We start from the raw sequence: 21,175 nt of genomic DNA on the forward strand, positions 1-21,175 counted from the left end.
AGTAATACACATCATTCACAATAATATTTAATAATTAAAAGAAATTAGTGAGTGATCACTTAGTTAAAAGCACTTATTTAGTATTTAGTACAAATTACAGCAAATTAGTTACAGTATAAAGAAAAGGAGGACTTGTGGCACCTTAGAGACTAACCAATTTATTTGAGCATGAGCTTTCGTGAGCTACAGCTCACTTCATCACGAAAGCTCATGCTCAAATAAATTGGTTAGTCTCTAAGGTGCCACAAGTCCTCCTTTTCTTTTTGCGAATACAGACTAACACGGCTGTTACTCTGAAACCTGTAGTTACAGTATATACATTACTTCACTAGTGGCAACAACTGTATCATGGCAAAGCCCTGGCTGGGATGATTTAGTTGGGGTTGGTCCTGCTTTGAGCAGGGGGTTGGACTAGATGACCTCCTGAGGGTCCTTCCAACCCTGAGATTCTATGATTCTATGCTATTTGTAGACCAGTTTGCTTTACCAGAAACCACAGTATAATTTACTGGTTAGTATAATTTTGAATACTTCAGTAATAAGTAAAGCAACAAAATGAGCAACAACGAAAGTTAAATGTGAATCACAATATAGAAAAGATATGGAAAACCAGATGCAGCTAAAGGACCGATTTTATCAGTTTCCCCATTGAGCAGCCTGTCTCTGTCACTGAGCTCCTTTATACTCCGCCAAAGGTGATGCAGCTTCATTCTACAGCCCAAAATGTTAATTAAAAATTTAAGTTTACAAATTTAGGAACAGGGATCTCTTTGACTTGTCCAACCATGGTTTCAAATTCAAGGGAAAAACATCAATTCCATTGGTCAATTGGACACACTTTCCCTCCATACCTGTATTTTGTTTGCAGTGTTCTCTCCATTTCCCACATACGTGGTGCTGGTCTATTCCAGGCACTCGGCCATACTGGACACACAAGATGAGCCCTCTCTGAGGGTTCTGTCTCGTCATTACTAAGCCCCAGCTTGGTTGCATGGCCCCGAGGGCATCACACTGGTAAACCAATCGTATGTGCTTCTCCATGCAGCAATCTACAGTAGCTACCTACCACCATCCGTGAAAGTGCCTTACCTGTACCTGAGGTATCTTGGTCCTTCCTTAAAGACAGAGTCCTCTAGAACTAGCACCAAGGGGACACACATTCGGGTTTTGTAGATATTTCTCTTTTCAGTTAGTAGTAGAGAGACATAAACCTGTATGGCCCCTCTAAGAGGCCTGCAGTCAGGAGTTAGCATAACTACCGTAGCCAACTCAAGGAGGACATAAGCTTCCTTTAACACTTGTGTCTCATCCCTATATCAATTTAATATTTGCTTGTCAGTGACAAGATCTGGCACTTTCTCTGCCTCCAGGTCTGTAAAAACTTCTTTAAGTCTCATAAATATGCATGTACCCTTGCCCCACACATTACCTCCTTAGCCATAGTGTGGTTTTCAGCCTCATCATTATTATGCCCAATTAACTGATTAACCTTTTCTAGGGTTTCATTTAGTGCCTTAGAAATATTATGCGAATTTATTATTGTAACTCCTCCTTCAGAAAAAAGAAAAGGAGTACTTGTGGCACCTTAGAGACTAACCAATTTATTTGAGCATAAGCTTCCGTGAGCATAAGCTTTCGTGAGCTTTCGTGATGCATCCGATGAAGTGAGCCGTGGCTCACGAAAGCTTATGCTCAGATAAATTGGTTAGTCTCTAAAGTGCCACAAGTCCTCCTTTTCTTTTTGCAAATACAAACTAACATGGCTGTTACTCTGAAACTCCTCCTTCAGAGTAGGCGTATGGTACTTTCAAGTCCATTTTACCAGTGTCTCTAGTGTAATTGCAGCCAAATGCATCTGTCTAGCCTTTTGACCACATTGAGTCTCCTTAATACCAAGTTCATACATGGCAGGCATTGGAATTCCTGTTGCCCTGGGTTTCATCCGACCACCCACTTGTAGTTGTAGTCTGTGATGAGTTTGCAGAGTCTGTTGGCTGGGAATTCAGGATTGCTTGTTTCATTTGGTTCCGTTTGCATGATCCAAATCCATAGTCCCACAGACAAAAAGTATTCTAGTAACAGAAAGCCATTCTGTAAAATATCAATAATAGCAGTATCCTGCTTCCCCTTTAAACATTTTCACCTGATTAATGTGTAGCCATTTGTCCCACATCTGCTTTCTTTTATCAATGCCCCCCACATACACAGTCAGGCTGTTTTTTTTCCACAATACTATAGGGACCTTCCTAACTAGGTTGCAAGGGGTGTCCTTTGATCTGAGTCTATTACCCAGGGGAGCCCCCATCTGGTAAAGACTTGTTCTAAGATAACCATAGTCCAAGATAGTCAATTTGCAACCTAACCCAAGGTCCTTCTGTTTGTTGGTATCCTAATTTGACCTTGTTTTTTGTAGGCCCTGGGTTAGTTTGGGCACAAACCAAACAGTTCTCAATATAATGTTTAACAACTTGCCTCATCTGTAGCAACCAGCCTATTTGCTGACTACGAAACACTGTGTTTTCACTTCCCTCATGCCCTCCAGTATGCAGTTTATGATATATGTATATACATTCAGATTGCAGCTCTTTAGGGATAATCGACACCCATGCATCTGAGGCTTGAGCCATCCATACATTTTCTCCCCAGGGGAACTGTATTATCCTCAGTGGGGTCCCCTTATGTTGTGAGGGTTCTGCACCTCCAAGTTTTTGTACAGTGGTGTCTCATTTCTGCAGGCCTGCCAACTCAGAATCCTTCCACTGTATCTTAACAGCACTGACAGGGCCTGGGCTGCATTTTTAGCTGAGAGGTCAGCCTTTTTTTGTTCCACTCCGCATCCAGGGATAATTTAGCCTTTACTACAGCCAGCATCATTCCTCTATCCCTTTTGCCAGAGGAATTGACATTATACACGTCTGCATCTATAAACACCAATTATTAAAAGAAAAGATTTGATTGCTTAAAATCAAAGGTGCTTATAATGTATAAAATAAAATATAACAAAATAACCTTGTGTCTTATAAACTTATTACAACCTAAAAAAATGGTCTTTTTAGCTTTAATTTTAAAAAAAAAGTTGGTATCACAGAACAACACAAAAGTTTTGATATAATTATGTGCAAAATTAATTTATTTTTGTTGCAACAGAAATAAAACCCCTAATAAAAATAAAAATGGTCACAGGACACAGAATGTACACAAGGTATAAAAGCAAACAATATAGAAAAGGTTATCAGGGTTAGTCAGTGAGGAGAAAGACATACAAGACAGACATACAAGCTGATTGCGGCGAAAAACCTGAAGTCAATAGCTGCACTTTAACTGAAATTCAGCCAGAAGCCAAAGATGTTTTTCTTGAATGACTGTAACAAAACAATTAAACAAGTGGTAAAGAAAAACCCAGCTTACTCCTGCCTCAGTGATGGGGACTGGACTAGATGATCTGTCGAGGTCCCTTCCAGTCCTACATTTCTATGATTCTATATTTATTAACATATTAACCCAGTATCCTTTAACTAGTAACCCACATTCTTAAGAAAGAAGCAAGAAACCATTTTATATGTGTACTTATTACTTTACTTTACCTAAGGGTTTTAGAAAAGTATTTGTTTAAGCTTTTAACTGCATTTAATTCCATAAATTTATTGCACTTTCTTTTAAATGTTTTTACTAAAATTTGGATTAATTAATAGAGCCCCTTGTTTACATGATTACATGCACACGCGCACACACAGAGAGTGGGGTTGATGTGCATGGATCATGCCAGTACACTAATTTACAAAAACATTTTATAACAAATTTAAATTTTCAGATTATTTAGTAAAATAGAAGGGATTTTTACCTGCCTTTTAGCTAATAGCTAACTATATCTCCTTTTTAGTTATTTAATTCTTAAAAAGTGTTAAAATCATGCTGCTTTTCCTTTTAAGTCTTTTTTCTAGATTTACCATCAAGATGAGGCTGATAGTTTTTCCAGATTTTTTTTTGCAGTTAGGTTTTTCCTTCACTACAATCACCCACCGTTTTAGATTACAAGTGCTTCTTGAATCCATGGAAGTGCACTCTGTCTTTCTTCTAATAAAAGTCTCAGCTGTTGAACTTTTGCCTCCCCTATTCCTGAAAAAGCTGATATAATTCCCTTCTGAGCTGTTATTTGCTGTTTCTAGTAACTAATCATCTCTCACGTTCTTTGTGATTATTTACCTTGGAATTTTTACTACTGTATCAGGACATTCTGTCTTAAAAGAGCTTTGATTTCGTCATTCTCATTCTAAACCTAAGACAGCTAAGTACCCCTGTTTCTATCCTTAAACGCCTCACTCTCTGAGGCAGTGTCTCTCTTCTGTGCCTTTAGCAGTCTGCAAGTTTCTCCAAAGGCTCTTAAGCAAAGCAAGCACTAATGGGATAAAAGGGAAGGTCTACTCATGGATCAGTAACTGGTTAAAAAACAGGAAACAAAGATTAGGAATACAGTGGAGAGAGATAAATAATGGGGTCCTACAGGGATCTGTGCTGGGACCAGTGCTCTTAGAATCATAGAATCATAGAATCATAGAATATCAGGGTTGGAAGGGACTCCAGAAGGTCATCTAGTCCAACCCCCTGCTCAAAGCAGGACCAATTCCCAGTTAAATCATCCCAGCCAGGGCTTTGTCAAGCCTGACCTTAAAAACCTCTAAGGAAGGAGATTCTACCACCTCCCTAGGTAACGCATTCCAGTGTTTCACCACCCTCTTAGTGAAAAAGTTTTTCCTAATATCCAATGTAAACCTCCCCCACTGCAACTTGAGACCATTACTCCTCGTTCTGTCATCTGCTACCATTGAGAACAGTCTAGAGCCATCCTCTTTGGAACCCCCTTTCAGGTAGTTGAAAGCAGCTATCAAATCCCCCCTCATTCTTCTCTTCTGCAGGCTAAACAATCCCAGCTCCCTCAGCCTCTCCTCATAACTCATGTGTTCCAGTCCCCTAATCATTTTTGTTGCCCTTCGCTGGACTCTCTCCAATTTATCCACATCCTTCTTGAAGTGTGGGGCCCAAAACTGGACACAGTACTCCAGATGAGGCCTCACCAATGTCGAATAGAGGGGAACGATCACGTCCCTCGATCTGCTCGCTATGCCCCTACTTATACATCCCAAAATGCCATTGGCCTTCTTGGCAACAAGGGCACACTGCTGACTCATATCCAGCTTCTCGTCCACTGTCACCCCTAGGTCCTTTTCCGCAGAACTGCTGCCTAGCCATTCGGTCCCTAGTCTGTAGCTGTGCATTGGGTTCTTCCGTCCTAAGTGCAGGACCCTGCACTTATCCTTATTGAACCTCATCAGATTTCTTTTGGCCCAATCCTCCAATTTGTCTAGGTCTTTCTGTATCCTATCCCTCCCCTCCAGCGTATCTACCACTCCTCCCAGTTTAGTATCATCCGCAAATTTGCTGAGAGTGCAATCCACACCATCTTCCAGATCATTTATGAAGATATTGAACAAAACCGGCCCCAGGACCCACCCTTGGGGTACTCCACTTGATACCGGCTGCCAACTAGATATGGAGCCATTTATCACTACCCGTTGAGCCCGACAATCTAGCCAGCTTTCTACCCACCTTGTAGTGCATTCATCCAGCCCATACTTCCTTAACTTGCTGACAAGAATACTGTGGGAGACCGTGTCAAAAGCTTTGCTAAAGTCAAGAAACAATACATCCACTGCTTTCCCTTCATCCACAGAACCAGTAATCTCATCATAAAAGGCGATTAGATTAGTCAGGCATGACCTTCCCTTGGTGAATCCATGCTGGCTGTTCCTGATCACTTTCCTCTCATGCAAGTGCTTCAGGATTGATTCTTTGAGGACCTGCTCCATGATTTTTCCAGGGACTGAAGTGAGGCTGACTGGCCTGTAGTTCCCAGGATCCTCCTTCTTCCCTTTTTTAAAGATTGGCACTACATTAGCCTTTTTCCAGTCATCCGGGACTTCCCCGGTTCGCCACGAGTTTTCAAAGATAATGGCCAATGGCTCTGCAATCACAGCCGCCAATTCCTTCAGCACTCTCGGATGCAACTCGTCCAGCCCCATGGACTTGTGCACGTCCAGCTTTTCTAAATAGTCCCTAACCACCTCTATCTCCATAGAGGGCTGGCCATCTCCTCCCCATTTTGTGATGCCCAGCGTAGCAGTCTGGGAGCTGACCTTGTTAGTGAAAACAGAGGCAAAAAAAGCATTGAGTACATTAGCTTTTTCCACATCCTCTGTCACTAGTTTGCCTCCCTCATTCAGTAAGGGGCCCACACATTCCTTGGCTTTCTTCTTGTTGCCAACATACCTGAAGAAACCCTTCTTGTTACTCTTGACATCTCTGGCTAGCTGCAGCTCCAGGTGCGATTTGGCCCTCCTGATAACATTCCTACATGCCCGAGCAATATTTTTATACTCTTCCCTGGTCATATGTCCAACCTTCCACTTCTTGTAAGCTTCTTCTTTATGTTTAAGATCCGCTAAGATTTCACCATTAAGCCAAGCTGGTCGCCTGCCATATTTACTATTCTTTCGACTCATCGGGATGGTTTGTCCCTGTAACCTCAACAGGGATTCCTTGAAATTCCTTCTTCAACATATTCATAAGTGATCTGGAAAAAAAGGGAAAACAGTGAGGTGGCAAAGTTTGCAGGTGATACAAAATTACTCAAGATAGTTAAGTCCAAAGCAGACTGTGAAGAGTTACAAAGGGATCTCACAAAACTGGGTGACTGAACAACAAAATGGCAGATAAAATTCAGTGTTGATAAATGCAAAGTAATGCACATTGCAAAACACAATCCCAATTATACATATAAAATGATGGGGTTTAAATGAGCTGTTACCAGATCAAGAAAAAGAGCATCAATAGTTCTCTGAAAATATCCGCTCAATGTGCAGCAGCAGTCAAAAAAGCGAACAGAATGTTAGGAACCACGAGGAAAGGGATAAGACTGAAAATATAATGCCACTATATTAAGCCATTGTACACCCACCCCTTGTGCAGTTCTAGTCCCCCCCCCATCTCAAAAAAGATATATTAGAATTGGAAAAGGTACAGAAAAGGGCAACAAAAATTATTAGTGGTATGAAATAGCTTCCATATGAGGAGAGGTTAAAAAGACTCTGACTTTTCAGCTTGGAAAAGAGATGCCTGAGGGGCAATATGATAGAGGTCTATCAAATAATTAATGGTATGGAGAAAGTGAATAAGGAAGTGTTATTTACCCCTTCATGTAACATCCAAATGATGGGTCACTAAATGAAATGAATAGGCAGTAGGTTTAAAACAAATCAAAGGAAGCACTCTCACATAACACAAGGTCAACCTGTGGAACTCATTGCCAGGGGATGTTGTGAAGTTCAAAAGTATAAGTGGGTTCAAAAAATTAGATAAGTTCATGGAAGATAGGTCCATCAATGGCTATTATCCAAGATGATCAGGGATGCAACCCCATGCCTCTGACTGCCAGATGCTGGGAATGGATGACAGGAGATGGATGACTCAATAATTGCCCTGCTCTGTTCATTCCTTCTGAAGCGTCTGGTATTGGCCACTGTCTGAACACAGGGTACTGGGGTAGATGAACCATTGGTCTGACCCAGTATGGCTGTTCTTATGCTCTTATGTACGCAGACTGTCTCTCGTATGCTCTCAATGCACTGCCTGCTGATGCTGAGGCAATGTGGAAGCTGCCTGAATCAAAAGCAGAGAGCACAAGAGCCAGACCTGGTGGGTGTGGAGGGTGTAGATTGGAACAAGGAGCTGGGGTAGAGTGAAGGGAGACTGGAACTAGAGATTGGTGGGGAGCCAGAGAGAAGCTGGGACTGGGAGTTATGGAGAAACTGAGACTGGCTGGGCAAGAAGACTGGAACGAGGATCTGGGACACAGAGGACATTGGGAATGATTGGGCAGGGAGACTGGGATTGGGAGCCAGAGAGAGAAATTGGGCAAGGCCTAGGAACCAGTGGGTGGTTGGGAAACTGAAATAGGATAAGCAAACAGGAAGGGGAAGGGAGGACTTTAAAAAGGAGACCGGGCTGGTGGTACAGTGGTACAGAGGGAAGGGGGAGACAGATCTGACAAGGAGCTAGGTTGTGGGGGGAGAATTGGGATTTGCTCGGCAAAGAGACTGGGAGAAAGAGTCAGATAGGAAAGGACACAAATGCTGGAAAAAGAGCATTGGGAAGGAGACTGGGAGCCAGTGGGGATGGGGAATGGGAATGTGGGGGTGACTGGAGGTGGGGCAGGGAGAGGGATGCTTCAGAGGAGGAGCTGGGACGGGAACTGGGACTGGCTGGGCAAAGAGACTGGAACTGAAAGAATGGGATAAACACTGGGATGGAGGGGAGGAGACTGGGACAGAGAGTCCAGAGCGGGAGACTAGGACTGGCTGGGCAAGAAGAGTGAGGCTGGGATGAGAATTCTGAGGAGTGGAGACTGGCACTGACAAGGTGACAGGAATAGGACTGGGACAAGGAGCCAGTAGTGGGAAAGAGACGGGACTTGGACAGGCCGAGTTGGAGGGGAAGGGGCAGAAGGCCTCAAGCTTGGGGAAAATGGACAGAACAGCCTGTGCCCATTAGAGAACATTCCCCTTCAGAGCCTGGAATGGAATCCATGATTCCCAAGTCTCTCCATTCCTCTGCTCTCAGCAAATATCAGTGAAACCCATTGGCAAAGTGTCCCATCCCGGTCAAGAGCTGGGCCACGTAGAGGATTACAATCTACTAATTCTATTAGGTACTCCACTAGCTCATCAGAGCTCTGTGCAGTGGATCTAAAGGTTCCTGTCCCTGCTTATGACCCATGCTAATGTCTGTGTGATGCTACATGATGGAATTTCTGGTTTTTCAGTTTGCTTTTTTTTTTTAAAACTAGGTAATTACACCAAAAATTAAAAGAACATTATTAAGTTTGCAAAGTCAAGCACTCAAAAGGTAAGAAATGCCAGAATTAAGGTTGCCTGCAGAGCCTATATGCATCATGACACAGTCTTTAATTACATAATCACAAACATTTTTTCCACAGGACTTCTTGTACCCACAACCTTAATTCTGTCATTGCCTGTCTTCTGACTGACTTTGCAACCTTAATGGTCTTTGCATGTATTGTTTTGTGTGTAATGTACTAGTATAGTGTAATACTAGAGGCCTAGATTCTCTTCTACACCCAGTTTCAAAAGTTGGGAAGCTGATTATGCCTTCCTGATTCTCTGACCACTTTTACACTAGTCAGAGTCTCACCATGTTTTAAAGCAACCTAGGGGCTACTCTAAGCCCCACCAACTGGTAACAGTACCTATGGGATCCGCCACCAGCTGTGGGCTGCTTTCGGGTTATGCCCCTTCCCTTCCCCTCCTTATTTGCTACACCAAGGCAGCAGAAGTGGAGATGGCTGGATGAAGCACATAGTTTCTTTCTTCAGCTACAACAAGAGGGTTGTGTGAGAATCCAGTGCAATAATTGTACAAAGCCCAGAGTTGTAGTGTGGAGCTATTGACAGGGACAGCCCATGCTAGTGATAACCATCTGCAATGTTTGTGTTAGAAACAGTGCCCTTGTCTGCCAGTGTTCTCAGTCACTACATCTCTAAGCGGTGAAATATTTTCCTGCCTCATCTTAGAGCAACCAGGTCCTGAACTATCTCATTTTCTCTCTTCCAGTGCTCTGCCCTACCTAATCTGCCTTTGGAGCCGCAGTGCAACAAGAGACAACAAGGCCAGAGTCATTCCATCACAGGGACTGCATGATAGAGTCAATTCCAAAACGTGTATTTAAAAATGTATAGCATTAACCTGGATTAAACATAAGCAAAAAATATTCCTTTGCTGTTGGCTTCTAGTCCTAGTAATCATTGAATGCAAAAGTGAAGGCAGGTGCTGCTATTTTCTCTCTTTGCCACCTGACATAATGAAGACAGTCCTTCACCACACACTATGTATTTTTGGTCCAGCTTCCCAAAACATATCACACTATGGGACTAATTTTGAAATACCGAAATAAACTTTCATTTAATTAAAAGTTGTCACACTTCTTGGAGAAGCAGCTGCCTTACACCAGTTTTGAATTCAGATTTTCATGGCTGGGTTCCTTAACCCCTCAAATAGACAAATCTAAACTTTGGAAAAGAAAATACTTTATGCTCTTTACCTGAAAACAGTTCTTTGGAGCCATGGATTTGTTTTACAAAATGTTAAGCAGAAAACAGAATAGATAGACCTCCTGAGGTCTCTTCCAACCCTAATCTTCTATGATTCTATAGTAGGATTCTCAGTGGAAGTGGAAACTGTCCAAAGAATCATAAATAGCTGAGCTAACATGCCAGTCCGAGCCTTTGCATGAATCAGGACTATTCACTTCTCCATCCCCATGTCTCTACACTCTAAACTCTTAAGCCAAATCCATCACTGGTAACATCTTTCTAACTTGTTACTGATTCTGAAGTGATGGTGTCGTGATTAACTCATCTGGTTCAGAGTCCATTGTATCTGCTACCTTACACAAGACAGAGCAGATGAAATGATGTCAATTAACTTGTTTTGGGGGAAGAACCAGGGATTGAAAGGCTAATTGAAGATGGAGCCCAGCTGAGAGGGAATAGGTGGGGCTGTTATAAAGCTAGAGAGTTGGCAGTAAAGGGGCTTTAAGGAAAGTAGTCTGTAGTTTCTCCCTGGGAGAAGAGAGGTGTGTTTGGGGCTACAGAGTTAGGTAGTCTGCAGTCACCTGCTGGAAGGAAGGAAGGAATTTGGGCTGATAAAACTGGAAAGAGGAGGAGGCCAGAAGATAAGAGCAGAGAAATAGGAAGGAGTCAAGGGGAAACAGCAACAGAGTCTGGATGGAAGTAGACCATAGTTACTGGAAGTAGGGTCCCTGAACTGGAACCTGGAATAGTGGGTAGGCCTGGGTTCCCCTACCAGACAGCGAAAGACTGCCTGGAACAGTTGTGCAATGAGACTTTGATACCACAACAGGCCTGAGTCATGAAGGAGTACGCTGAGTTCCAGATAGAGAGAGAAAGAGGGCCCCTGTGCTAAGAAAGGGCACCAGACCTGGAAGGAGTTAATCCCCTAAACTGCCAAAAGGAGGCACCCTAGAACTGAGTGAGTTGTGTTGTAGACACATACACAAAATCCCATATTTGCACATACAAGTGAACATTTATATGCCCAGTTACTTACTGAGTACACACAGATGGGAATTTACACAGAAACCAGATTCAAATTTCACAGCACAGTTTAGCAAGGTAGCTAAAGGTAGCCGCTTGAAAGATAGCCTCTTTGAAAACTAGAGGCTAGCTCCACAAAGGGGCTTAGGCTTTGCAATGCCTCACTTTTAGGCACCTTGTCACCAGTGGAACCCACAGCTCAGAGTTAGGTAACCTGGGTTCCATATACAACACATGGGGAAAGACAAGCGCCCAGGAATGGAATCCACAAAAGTCAGCACGCTGAGGAGGGAGCTGCCTAAGCTAGCTAATAGGAAATGCTAAGTCCTGCCCCTTCCAAGAGGTAACTCCAGGAGGAATGGAGATGCCTGTCTCAGCTGCTGGTGATACCTCTCCTGGAGTCAGGTGCCTAAATAATTTTGTTGCAAAAAATAACACCCCGGTCAGTGAGGAATAAATTTGGAGTTGGGAAAACCACCGCAGGGTCCATTGCCCTGCAAACTTGCATGACCATTAATTGCCTTCTGCTACTCAGGAATGTGACTCTCAACAGAGTGCAGAACATAGTGAACAGATTTGCAGCAATTGGGTTCCCAAACTGCAGGTGGACGAAGCACACATATCTCTATTTTGGCACCAGACCACCTTGCCACAGAGTACATCGACAGAAAGGGCTACTTTTCCATGCTTATGCAAGGGCTTGTAGATCACCCAGGACTCTTCACCAACATTAATGTGGGCTGGTCAGGGAAGATGCATGACTGTTCAGAAAGCTGCAAGCGGGGAGATTTTTTTTTCCCAGACTGGTAGATTACCATTTGTGATGTTGAAATGCCAGCAGTGATCGTGGGTAATCCAGCTGATCCCTTGGTTCATGAAGCTGTAAACCAGCCACCTTGACAGTATAAAGGAAGGATTCAGCTACTGGCACAGCATGACAGTTGAATGTGCCTTTGGTTGTTTGACAGGATGCTGGCATTCACTCACAAGATTGGATCTCTGTGAGAAAAAGATCCAACTGCTTATAGCTGCCTGCTATATCCTGCATAATAGCTGTGAAGCAAAGGGGGGAAGTTTCTGCCAGGGTGGAGGTGGACCGACTGTCAGCTGAATTTGAACAGCCAGATGCAAGGGTTATTAGAAGAGCTCAGTGCAGAGCTATATGGCTCAGAGAGGCTTTGAAAGACCATTTTAATAGCGAACCAAAGTAGTGTGTGGTTGTGGTGTGCTCTACGTGGCCCTGCTCTTCTGTGACCTGATATGAATCCGGTGGTGATTGCTGTACATGTAGGGATATAACATTATCAATGCTTCTATTAATTTTGCTTGTGAATAATCTTATGAGTTGTGTGGCCCTGTGCAGTAACAGGTTGCTTTCAGAACTGATGAGCAGCAACCACCATATTTTGAACTAATAAAGATGGATTATGTTTCAAATAACAGAATTTTATTCTGTAACCAAATCAGTGCAATCCGCCCTCGCCCACTGCCAAAACCCCCACGAAACCCCCACGAAACAAAACCTGGGCAATTTAAAAACAAATACATTAAAAACGTAATAAAATTTACTAAATTAAGAGAACAGAAGTTATGAAGGGGAAAGTATATTTGTGTCCATTTCAGCTACATAATATCAGCTGTGGCTTTCACATGTCAGAGTATGTGAAGCTCTGGTTGACTTTAATGTCCTCCAGAGTGGAATGGCTGGGGTACTGCAGCAACCCCTGATGCCATGATGAATGTTGAGGGGGTATAAGATGGTCCCAATATTGAGTTCTCAGTGGGCTGTAGAGGGAAGGAAGCTTTGGCTTGTTGAATCTGCAGGTCCACCAGCGTCTGCAGCATGTCTGTCTGCTGCCTGAGAAGCCCCATTGTGTCCTGATGCATCTCCCTCTCCTTGTCCTGCACCTTTCTCCACTCCACTTTGTCCTTCTCCAGTGTGTCTGCAATGTTCATCCTCCAGGACCTGTGCTCGTTCTCTGATGAAGCACTGGTTTGCAGGATCTCACTGAACGTCATCCCGAGTCCTCTTCCTTCTGCTTATGTGGCTCAGATGTTCTGTGGGTGTGATAGGCCACAATGGCAGCAGTTGCAGCTAAAACACACAGAGGTATCATTGTCAGTATATTCATTATGGAAAGCAAAATTTAAGAGGCTGAAATCGTTCCCCTGCTGGATGACATTTGGGGTTGATGTAAGTAATGCAGTGTCTACACTCAACCTGTGTTGACCTAAGTACATTGACTGACTTTATGCCACTTGGGCCGAGAGTGTTATTAAATTGGCATAATGGGGCACACGTTTAAGATAACTGATTTTTTAGACAAAAGAAATGCAGTAGATCTAATCTACCCCACTGTCAATAAGGCATTTGATACAGTCCCACATGGGAAATTATTAGTTAAATTTGAGAAGATGATGGGGATTAATATGAGAATTGAAAGGTGCATAAGGAACTGATTAAAGGGCGACTACAACAGGTCATACTGAACGGTGAACTGTCTAAGGGGAGGGAGGTTACTAGTGGAGTTCTTCAGTAATCGATCTTGGGAGTAATCTTATTTAACATTTTCATTAATGGCACAAAATTAAAAATTTGCGGATGACACAAAGTTGGGAAATATTGCCAATACAGAGGAGAACCAACATATCATACAAGAAGGTTTGTACAACCTGGAGAACTGGAGTAATAGAAATGGGACACAATTTAATAGTGCAAAGTACAAAGTCATGGATTTAGGGACTAACAACAAGAATTTTTGCTATAAATTGGGGCATATCAGAAGAGGAGAAAGATCAAATGCATCAAATGAGGTATTTCCAGGAGAGATAAGGAAGTGTTGTTACTACTATACAAGGAACTGGTGAGACCTCATCTGGAATACAGTGTGCAATTCTGATCTTTCATGTTTAAGAAAGAAATTGGAAGAGTTGCAGAGATTGGCTACTAGGATGTGCAGACTGTGTGGAGTGTGGCACCAAAGTGAACTTGTATCTGGGGGCTGGTTTCATTCCTTTGGGAGTGACAAACAAGGGTGGAAATGTCCGAGTATCTGGTTGTTAAGAACTTGGGGTCAGTGGGTTTGCGGAGACTTGGGACCAGGCGGACTGTCGGGTCACCCTGCAAGGAGCAAACAGGCTGGTGGAAGCCAGGGTGAGACCTTTACGCTTGGGGGCTGACTAGTGCTAACAAGGCTCTGGACCATAGTAGAATAGCAGAGAAGTTAAATATGAACATAAAATATTCTTGTTGGAAGATTGCAAGATAACACTACTTTATTTCTTAGCATTCAGAATGACTACATACCAGAACTGAAAACCACAGAGAGAAAACAGGCTGCTCCCTAAGGCAGCAAGGCACAACTCCCTTCACCTGGCTTTAAGCTGGTGCTTTTCAGACTGACTCTACTCACACGCTTTGCTAAAAAGCCCCCTAGCCTGCAAGCAGGACCATGAACATTCATATGCTTTTAAACTCATAGGTTTTGATTCCAACACAGACCTCAGTACACCACAATTGAAGTCTCTCTAGTGAAGGCAAGCTCTCTCAGGAAGTGGAGTCCATTGTCTAGACAGTGGTCACAGGAGAATGTGACATATAGGAGGGATGTTAAAGAGGCAGAGGGAAACAATTCATGGTTTGCTGTAGGTTGACCATATTTCCCTATGCTAAATACGGGACACTTGGTAAAATTACTCATATTCAAGCAAGTCAATCAACCAGAACTATGCAGTACAAATGTTCAAATTAACATCAGGTTGACTGAGCCCCCGTTAAAAAGAAATACTGAGTAGTTGGATTCTTTGTATTTACCTCCTTATCTTTAAGGCTTTAGGGTTCACATGGGGGGGTGACACATATACTCCTACCCCCCACACACATGGGGAGAGGTGATACACACACACACACACACACACACACACACACACGTACACCTCTCTCAAACGGGGGGGTGACCAATCAACTCTCCCCTCCCTGCCCAGCACACTCTGCCTTCCATGCCTGGCTGGGCCCCCGGGACTGACCTTCCTTTCCTTGTATGAGGTGCTGCCTTTTCCCGAGGTAACACATGTTGGAGGGCACACAGCATCACATGCCCCCTCTCTCCAGATTTCTGCCAGATTTCACACCAGAGTGTGGCCAGCAGCAGCCTTTCAGCAGTGTGGGAGAGAAGAGATGGGAGTTGCTTCCAGCTGCAGAGGAGGCGGAGGAGGGGCGGGGGCGGGGGGAAGGATGACCTGGCCCGTGTCTTTGCAGAGCTCATCTCTCTTCCCCCACCCTCCCGTGTGGTTGGAAGCAGCTAGTCCCTTCCTGGCCCGCAGTGTAGAAAGGCAGCTAACACCTCCAGGCTGTTGCTGGCCTCTGACATAACCCAGATGCCTCCTGTCCCCTGGCTACAGTGCGGGCTGGAAGGGGTTCAGCCCTCGGGATGCATTCTGCCCCAGGGCCCAGGGAACCTGACTGTAGGGGCTTCCACAAACCTAGCCAGAGAGGTGGCTCAGTAGGGGAGAGTGCCATGTGGACGGGGCAACCCCTTGCTCTCTGGGGGCCGGACCCAGGTCAGGGGGAGGGGGAGGCACAGGTGAAAAGGGTACTAGGCCCCTACCCCAGGGGCTGCTGTGGATCATGGGTTTAGGTCGTGAACAGGCTGGACATCGCTTCCTCCCACCACCACTCCAGAGCTTAGCTGAGGGGCAGAGTGGGTTCCCCACGAGAGCAGTGTGCGCGGTTTTGGCACAGGCAGGGTTCGGCTCCTCCTGACCAGCGCCGGAAGGTCTTGGGTTTGCCGGGGCACCGGCCCAGCCAGAGGCAATGGGGGAAAGAAGGAAGTGCCCGTGGGCGGGGGGGGCAGGGTATGGAGGAGCAGCAGGGCTGCGGGAGGGCAAAGGGGCAAAGCAGGGAGAGGACAGCAAGCGGGAGCACACCCAAAGAGCCAACGGGTGGGCAGCAGAGGCAACATGTAACCGGCCGCTGGATGGCGCCTGCCCACACTTACCAGCTCGAGAGCCCTGCCAGTGCCGGGTGGAAATGGGATGGGGGGCGGAGCGCTGCTGGCTGAGAGACGAGACAGAGTGGGGGCTGCGCTGACAGACTCCACACCCTGCATCTTCACCAGCCTTGCACCCCCACCCCCATTGTTTGCCACGGGACCCTCCCACTCACCGCTGGTGGGCGGGCGGCTGGCGAGCACAGATCTGGCCAGCAGCAGCAGTGGATCTGCCAGAACTGCGGGGAGAGACAGAAGATATGGGACAACTTGCCTGTTGTTAAGAAAAAGTCAGGACACTTGCAGGAGGGCTTAAATATATGACTGTCCTTTTAAAAACCGGACATCTGGTCAGCCTAGTTTGCTGTCTCTCAACATGTTCCCTAAGGCCAAGGGGTATTTAATGTGGAAAGGTTCATCTCTTCCTCTTTTAATGTGTGAGATTTTACTCACGTGATGTGACAAGAGCTGTCACGCCAGAAGGGGGACACTTGGCAGGTGTCAGTGTCTTATTTGCTTTTTATTCCCTTCCTGATAATGGCCTAGAGATTTCTGGTTCTGATAGTAAAAGCTCCGCTCTGTAGTTCATGTTCATTCAATTGAAATTAAGTCAGGTTTTGGGCAAACTTTCTGGCCTGAGGGCCACATCTGGTTATGGAAATTGTATGGCGGGCCATGACTGCTCATAGTTCCCGGTCAATGGGAGCTGCAGGGGCAGCACTTGGGGCAGGGGCAGCGTGTGGAGCCCCTGGCTGCTCCTACTCATAGCAGCCGGAGGGGGGACATGCTGCTGCTTCCAGGAGCCACACGGAGCCATGAGCAAGGCAAGCCACGAGCCCCAGACCCCGCTCCCCGTCAGAAGCTCAAGGCCCAGATTAAAACGTCTGAAGGGCGGCCCCCGAGCCCTACATTGCCCACCCTTGATCTAATCCAAAACTGAAACGTTACAAGGATTCATAAACCTCCACAATATTTATAAACATTTTAAATATAAACCTTTTAAAACTGTGGGTAGTTACAGGGTGTTTATTATGGGTGTGCTACATCCATTTTTATTTAAAAACAAACTAGAACTTAAAGCACGAAAGAAGCCTGTTTAAAATTTTAAAAAATTGACATCTGCAAGGCCCAGGGTCAGGAGAGGGTACAGAACATTAAGGAGTGTTGTGTAAGGTGACTTAGTGTTTAATACTGTAGGAAGGGTCTCCACTGCTCTTTTTTTCATTGAAACAGGAAAATATATTTTAACTAAAAGTTAGGCAAAAGCATCCCAGTTGTGAAAACAATTTAATTTTCACCACCAGATCACAAAGGGGAATGTTTGGGGAGGGTGCATAAATTCCTTATATATCTACCATTCAGCTCTACTGATCAAATCAACCTGCTAACTACAAGATATTTGAAAGAAAAAGAATGTCTACACTAGAAACTTAAGTCCACCTATATTCGGTCGACTTACAGTCACAGCCGTAATTACTATGGTGGTGCATGGCCACACTACCCTCCTTCTGTCAGTGGTGTACATCCTCACCAGCACTGCTTCCACCGAGCTAAGGGGGCAGTGTGGGGAGCTGAAAGCCCGGCCTCTCAGCTTTGCTTGCAGTTCCCTGCCAGGAGCCTGGCTGCCCACAGGCTCCTGGGTTCCTAGCCGGCTGCATCCCCTCCACTCCTGATTTCCCAATGGCAGTGGGGGAAAGCTGTCTGGGGCGTCTCGCCTCCTCATTCCCTGCCAGTAGCAGGGAGGAAGCCACAATAAAGAGGCTTTTGTCTCCAAAGGCTCAGTGGTTAACAGTTCTAACAGATTTCAGAGTAGCAGCGGTGTTAGTCTGTTCCTGCAAAAAGAAAAGGAAGACTTGTGGTAAGCTTTTGTGAGCTGCAGCCCACTTCATCAGATGCAGCGAATGGAACATATAGTAAGATATATATATTCACATATAGATAACTTGGACGTTGCAATACAAAGTAGGAGAGGCTAATAGTTAAGATGAGCTATTATCAGCCGGAGAAAAAAAACTTTTGTTTTGATAATCAAGATGGCCCATTTAAACAGTTGACAAGAAGGTGTGAAGATACTTAACTTAGGGAAATAGATTCAATATGTGTAATGACCCAGCCACTCCCAGTCTCTGTTCAAACGAAAGTTACTGGTATCTAGTTTGCATATTAATTCAAGCTCAGCAGTTTCTAGTTAGAGTCTGTTTTTTAAGCTTTTCTGTGGCAGAATTGCCACCCTTAAATCTTCTACTGAGTAGCAAGAGAGGCTGAAGTGTTCTCCTACCGGTTTTTGAAAGTTATGATGCCTGATATCAGATTTGTGTCCGTTTATTCTTTTACATAGAGACTGGTTTGGCCAATGTACATGGCAGAGGAGCATTGCTGGCACATGATGGCATATATCACATTGGTAGATGTGCAGGTGAACGAGCCTTTGATAGTGTGGCTGATGTGATTAGGCCCTGTGATGGAGTCACTTGAATAAATATGTGGACAGAGTTGGCATCGGGCTTTGTTGCAAGGATCGTTTCCTGGGTGAGTGCTTTTGTTGTGTGGTATGTGGTTGCTGGAGAGTATTTGCTTCAGGTTGGGGGGCTGTCTGTAAGCAAGGACTGGTCTGTCTCCCAAGATCTGTGAGAGTGAGGGATCATTTATCATGATAGATTGTAAATCTTTGACGTGCTGGAGAGGTTTTAGTTGGGGGGCTGAAGGTGACAGCTAGTGGTGTTCTTTTATTTTCTTCCTCAGCTCTCATCCCTTAACACCCGTACTCTACTTGCGCTATATTGATGACATCTTCATCATCTGGACTCATGGAAAAGAAGCCCTTGAGGAATTCCACCACGATTTCAACAATTTCCATCCCACCATCAACCTCAGCCTGGTCCAGTCCACACAAGAGATCCACTTCCTGGACACTACATTGCTAATAAACGATGGTCACATAAACACCACCCTATACCGGAAACCTACTGACCGCTATTCCCACCTACATGCCTCCAGCTTTCACCCTGACCACACCACACGATCCATCGTCTACAGCCAAGCTCTGCGATACAACCACATTTGCTCCAACCCCTCAGACAGAGACAAACACCTACAAGATCTCTATCAAGCATTCTTACAACTACAATACCCAGCTGCGGAAGTGAAGAAACAGATTGACAGAGCCAGAAGAGTTCCCAGAAGTTACCTACTACAGGACAGGCCTAACAAAGAAAATAACAGAACGCCACTAGCCGTCACCTTCAGCCCCCAACTAAAACCCCTCCAACGCATTATTAAGGATCTAAAACCTATCCTGAAGGATGACCAAACATTCTCACAAATCTTGGGAGACAGGCCAGTCCTTGCCTACAGACAGCCCCCCAACCTGAAGCAAATACTCACCAGCAACCACATACCACACAACAGAACCACTAACCCAGGAACCTATCCTTGCAACAAAGCCCGTTGCCAACTGTGCCCACATATCTATTCAGGGGACACCATCATAGGGCCTAATCACATCAGCCACACTATCAGAGGCTCATTCACCTGCACATCTACCAATGTGATATATGCCATCATGTGCCAGCAATGCCCGTCTGCCATGTACATTGGTCAAACTGGACAGTCTCTACGTAAAAGAATAAATGGACACAAATCAGATGTCAAGAATTATAACATTCATAAACCAGTCGGAGAACACTTCAATCTCTCTGGTCACGCGGTTACAGACATTAAAGTTGCGATATTACAACAAAAAAACTTCAAAACCAGACTCCAGCGAGAGACTGTTGAATTGGAATTCATTTGCAAATTGGATACAATTAACTTAGGCTTGAACAGAGACTGGGAATGGCTAAGTCATTATGCAAGGTAATCTATTTCCCCTTGTTTTTTCCTACCCCCCCACAGACGTTCTTGTTAAACCCTGGAATTGTGCTGGAAATGGCCCACCTTGATTATCATACACATTGTAAGGAGAGTGATCACTTTAGATAAGCTATTACCAGCAGGAGAGTGGGGTGGGGGGAGAGAAAACCTTCTGTAGTGGTAAACACCCATTTTTTAATGCTTTGTGTGTATAAAAACATCCTCACTTTTTTTTTCTTTTTTTCATGGTCTGTGAGTATAAAAACATCCTCACTGTATTTTCCACTTTATGCATCCGATGAAGTGTGCTGTAGCTCACGAAAGATTATGCTCAAATAAATTGGTTAATCTCTAAGGTGCCACAAGTACTCCTTTTCTTTTTACTCTGAAACCTGTAATATGAGAGATTGGTTCAGAATGGTTTGGAGGACATGGATTGATATCCGGTACCTCTTAGTTCCAAGAGCGAACTAAGAACACAAAACAAAGCCTCTCTTCCCCCTCGCCCCCCGATTTGAAAGTATCTTTTGTCCCCATTGGTTCTTTTGGTCAGGTGCCAACTAGGTTATTTGAACACTAAACTGGGAGGAGAGGTAGATACGCTGGAGGGTACGGATAGGATACAGAGAGTAAATTAGAGGATTTAGACAAATTAGAGGATTGGGCCAAAAGAAATCTGATGAGGTTCAACAAGGACAAGTGCAGAGTCCTGCACTTAGGATGGAAGAATTCCATGCACTGCTACAGACTAGGGACCGAATGGCTAGGCAGCAGTTCTGTAGAAAAGGACCGAGGGGTTACAGTGGACGAGAAGCTGGATATGGGTCAACAGTGTGCCCTTGTTGCCAAGAAGGCCAATGGCATTTTGGGATGTATAAGTAGGGGCCTTGCCAGCAGATCGAGGGACGTGATCGTTCCCCTCTATTCGACATTGGTGAGGCCTCATCTGGAGTACTGTGTCCAGTTTTGGGCCCCACACTACAAGAAGGATGTGGAAAAATTGGAGAGAGCCAGCGGAGGGCAACAAAAATGATTAGGGGACTGGAACAGATGACTTCTGAGGAGAGGCTGAGGGAACTGGGATTGTTTAGTCTGCGGAAGAGAAGAATGAGGGCGGATTCTCAGTGGTAGCTGACTATTCTCAGTGGTA

General features: G+C 44.7%; 2 protein-coding genes across 5 annotated transcripts in view; one reads left to right on the plus strand and one right to left on the minus strand.

Moving 5' to 3' along the window:
- FEZ1 (fasciculation and elongation protein zeta 1) overlaps positions 1-9,840 on the plus strand; it is a 174,872-nt gene extending 165,032 nt beyond the window's left edge. For all 4 annotated transcript variants that reach the window (XM_048827285.2, XM_048827283.2, XM_048827286.2 and 1 more), the window contains one exon: positions 9,684-9,840. In XM_048827285.2, the coding sequence (XP_048683242.1) occupies positions 9,684-9,700 (17 nt within the window). In that variant the 3' untranslated portion in view covers positions 9,701-9,840. The remainder of the gene's footprint in view (positions 1-9,683) is intronic.
- A 2,849-nt stretch (positions 9,841-12,689) lies between these two features.
- Positions 12,690-21,175, minus strand: part of PKNOX2 (PBX/knotted 1 homeobox 2) — a 753,686-nt gene continuing 745,200 nt past the window's right edge. The window contains exon 13 of the mRNA XM_048827274.2: positions 12,690-13,280. Coding sequence (XP_048683231.1) covers positions 13,201-13,280 — 80 coding nt within the window. The 3' untranslated portion in view covers positions 12,690-13,200. The remainder of the gene's footprint in view (positions 13,281-21,175) is intronic.

The sequence above is a fragment of the Caretta caretta genome, chromosome 22, assembly GCF_965140235.1.
Source record: "Caretta caretta isolate rCarCar2 chromosome 22, rCarCar1.hap1, whole genome shotgun sequence".
NCBI lineage: Eukaryota > Metazoa > Chordata > Testudines > Cheloniidae > Caretta > Caretta caretta.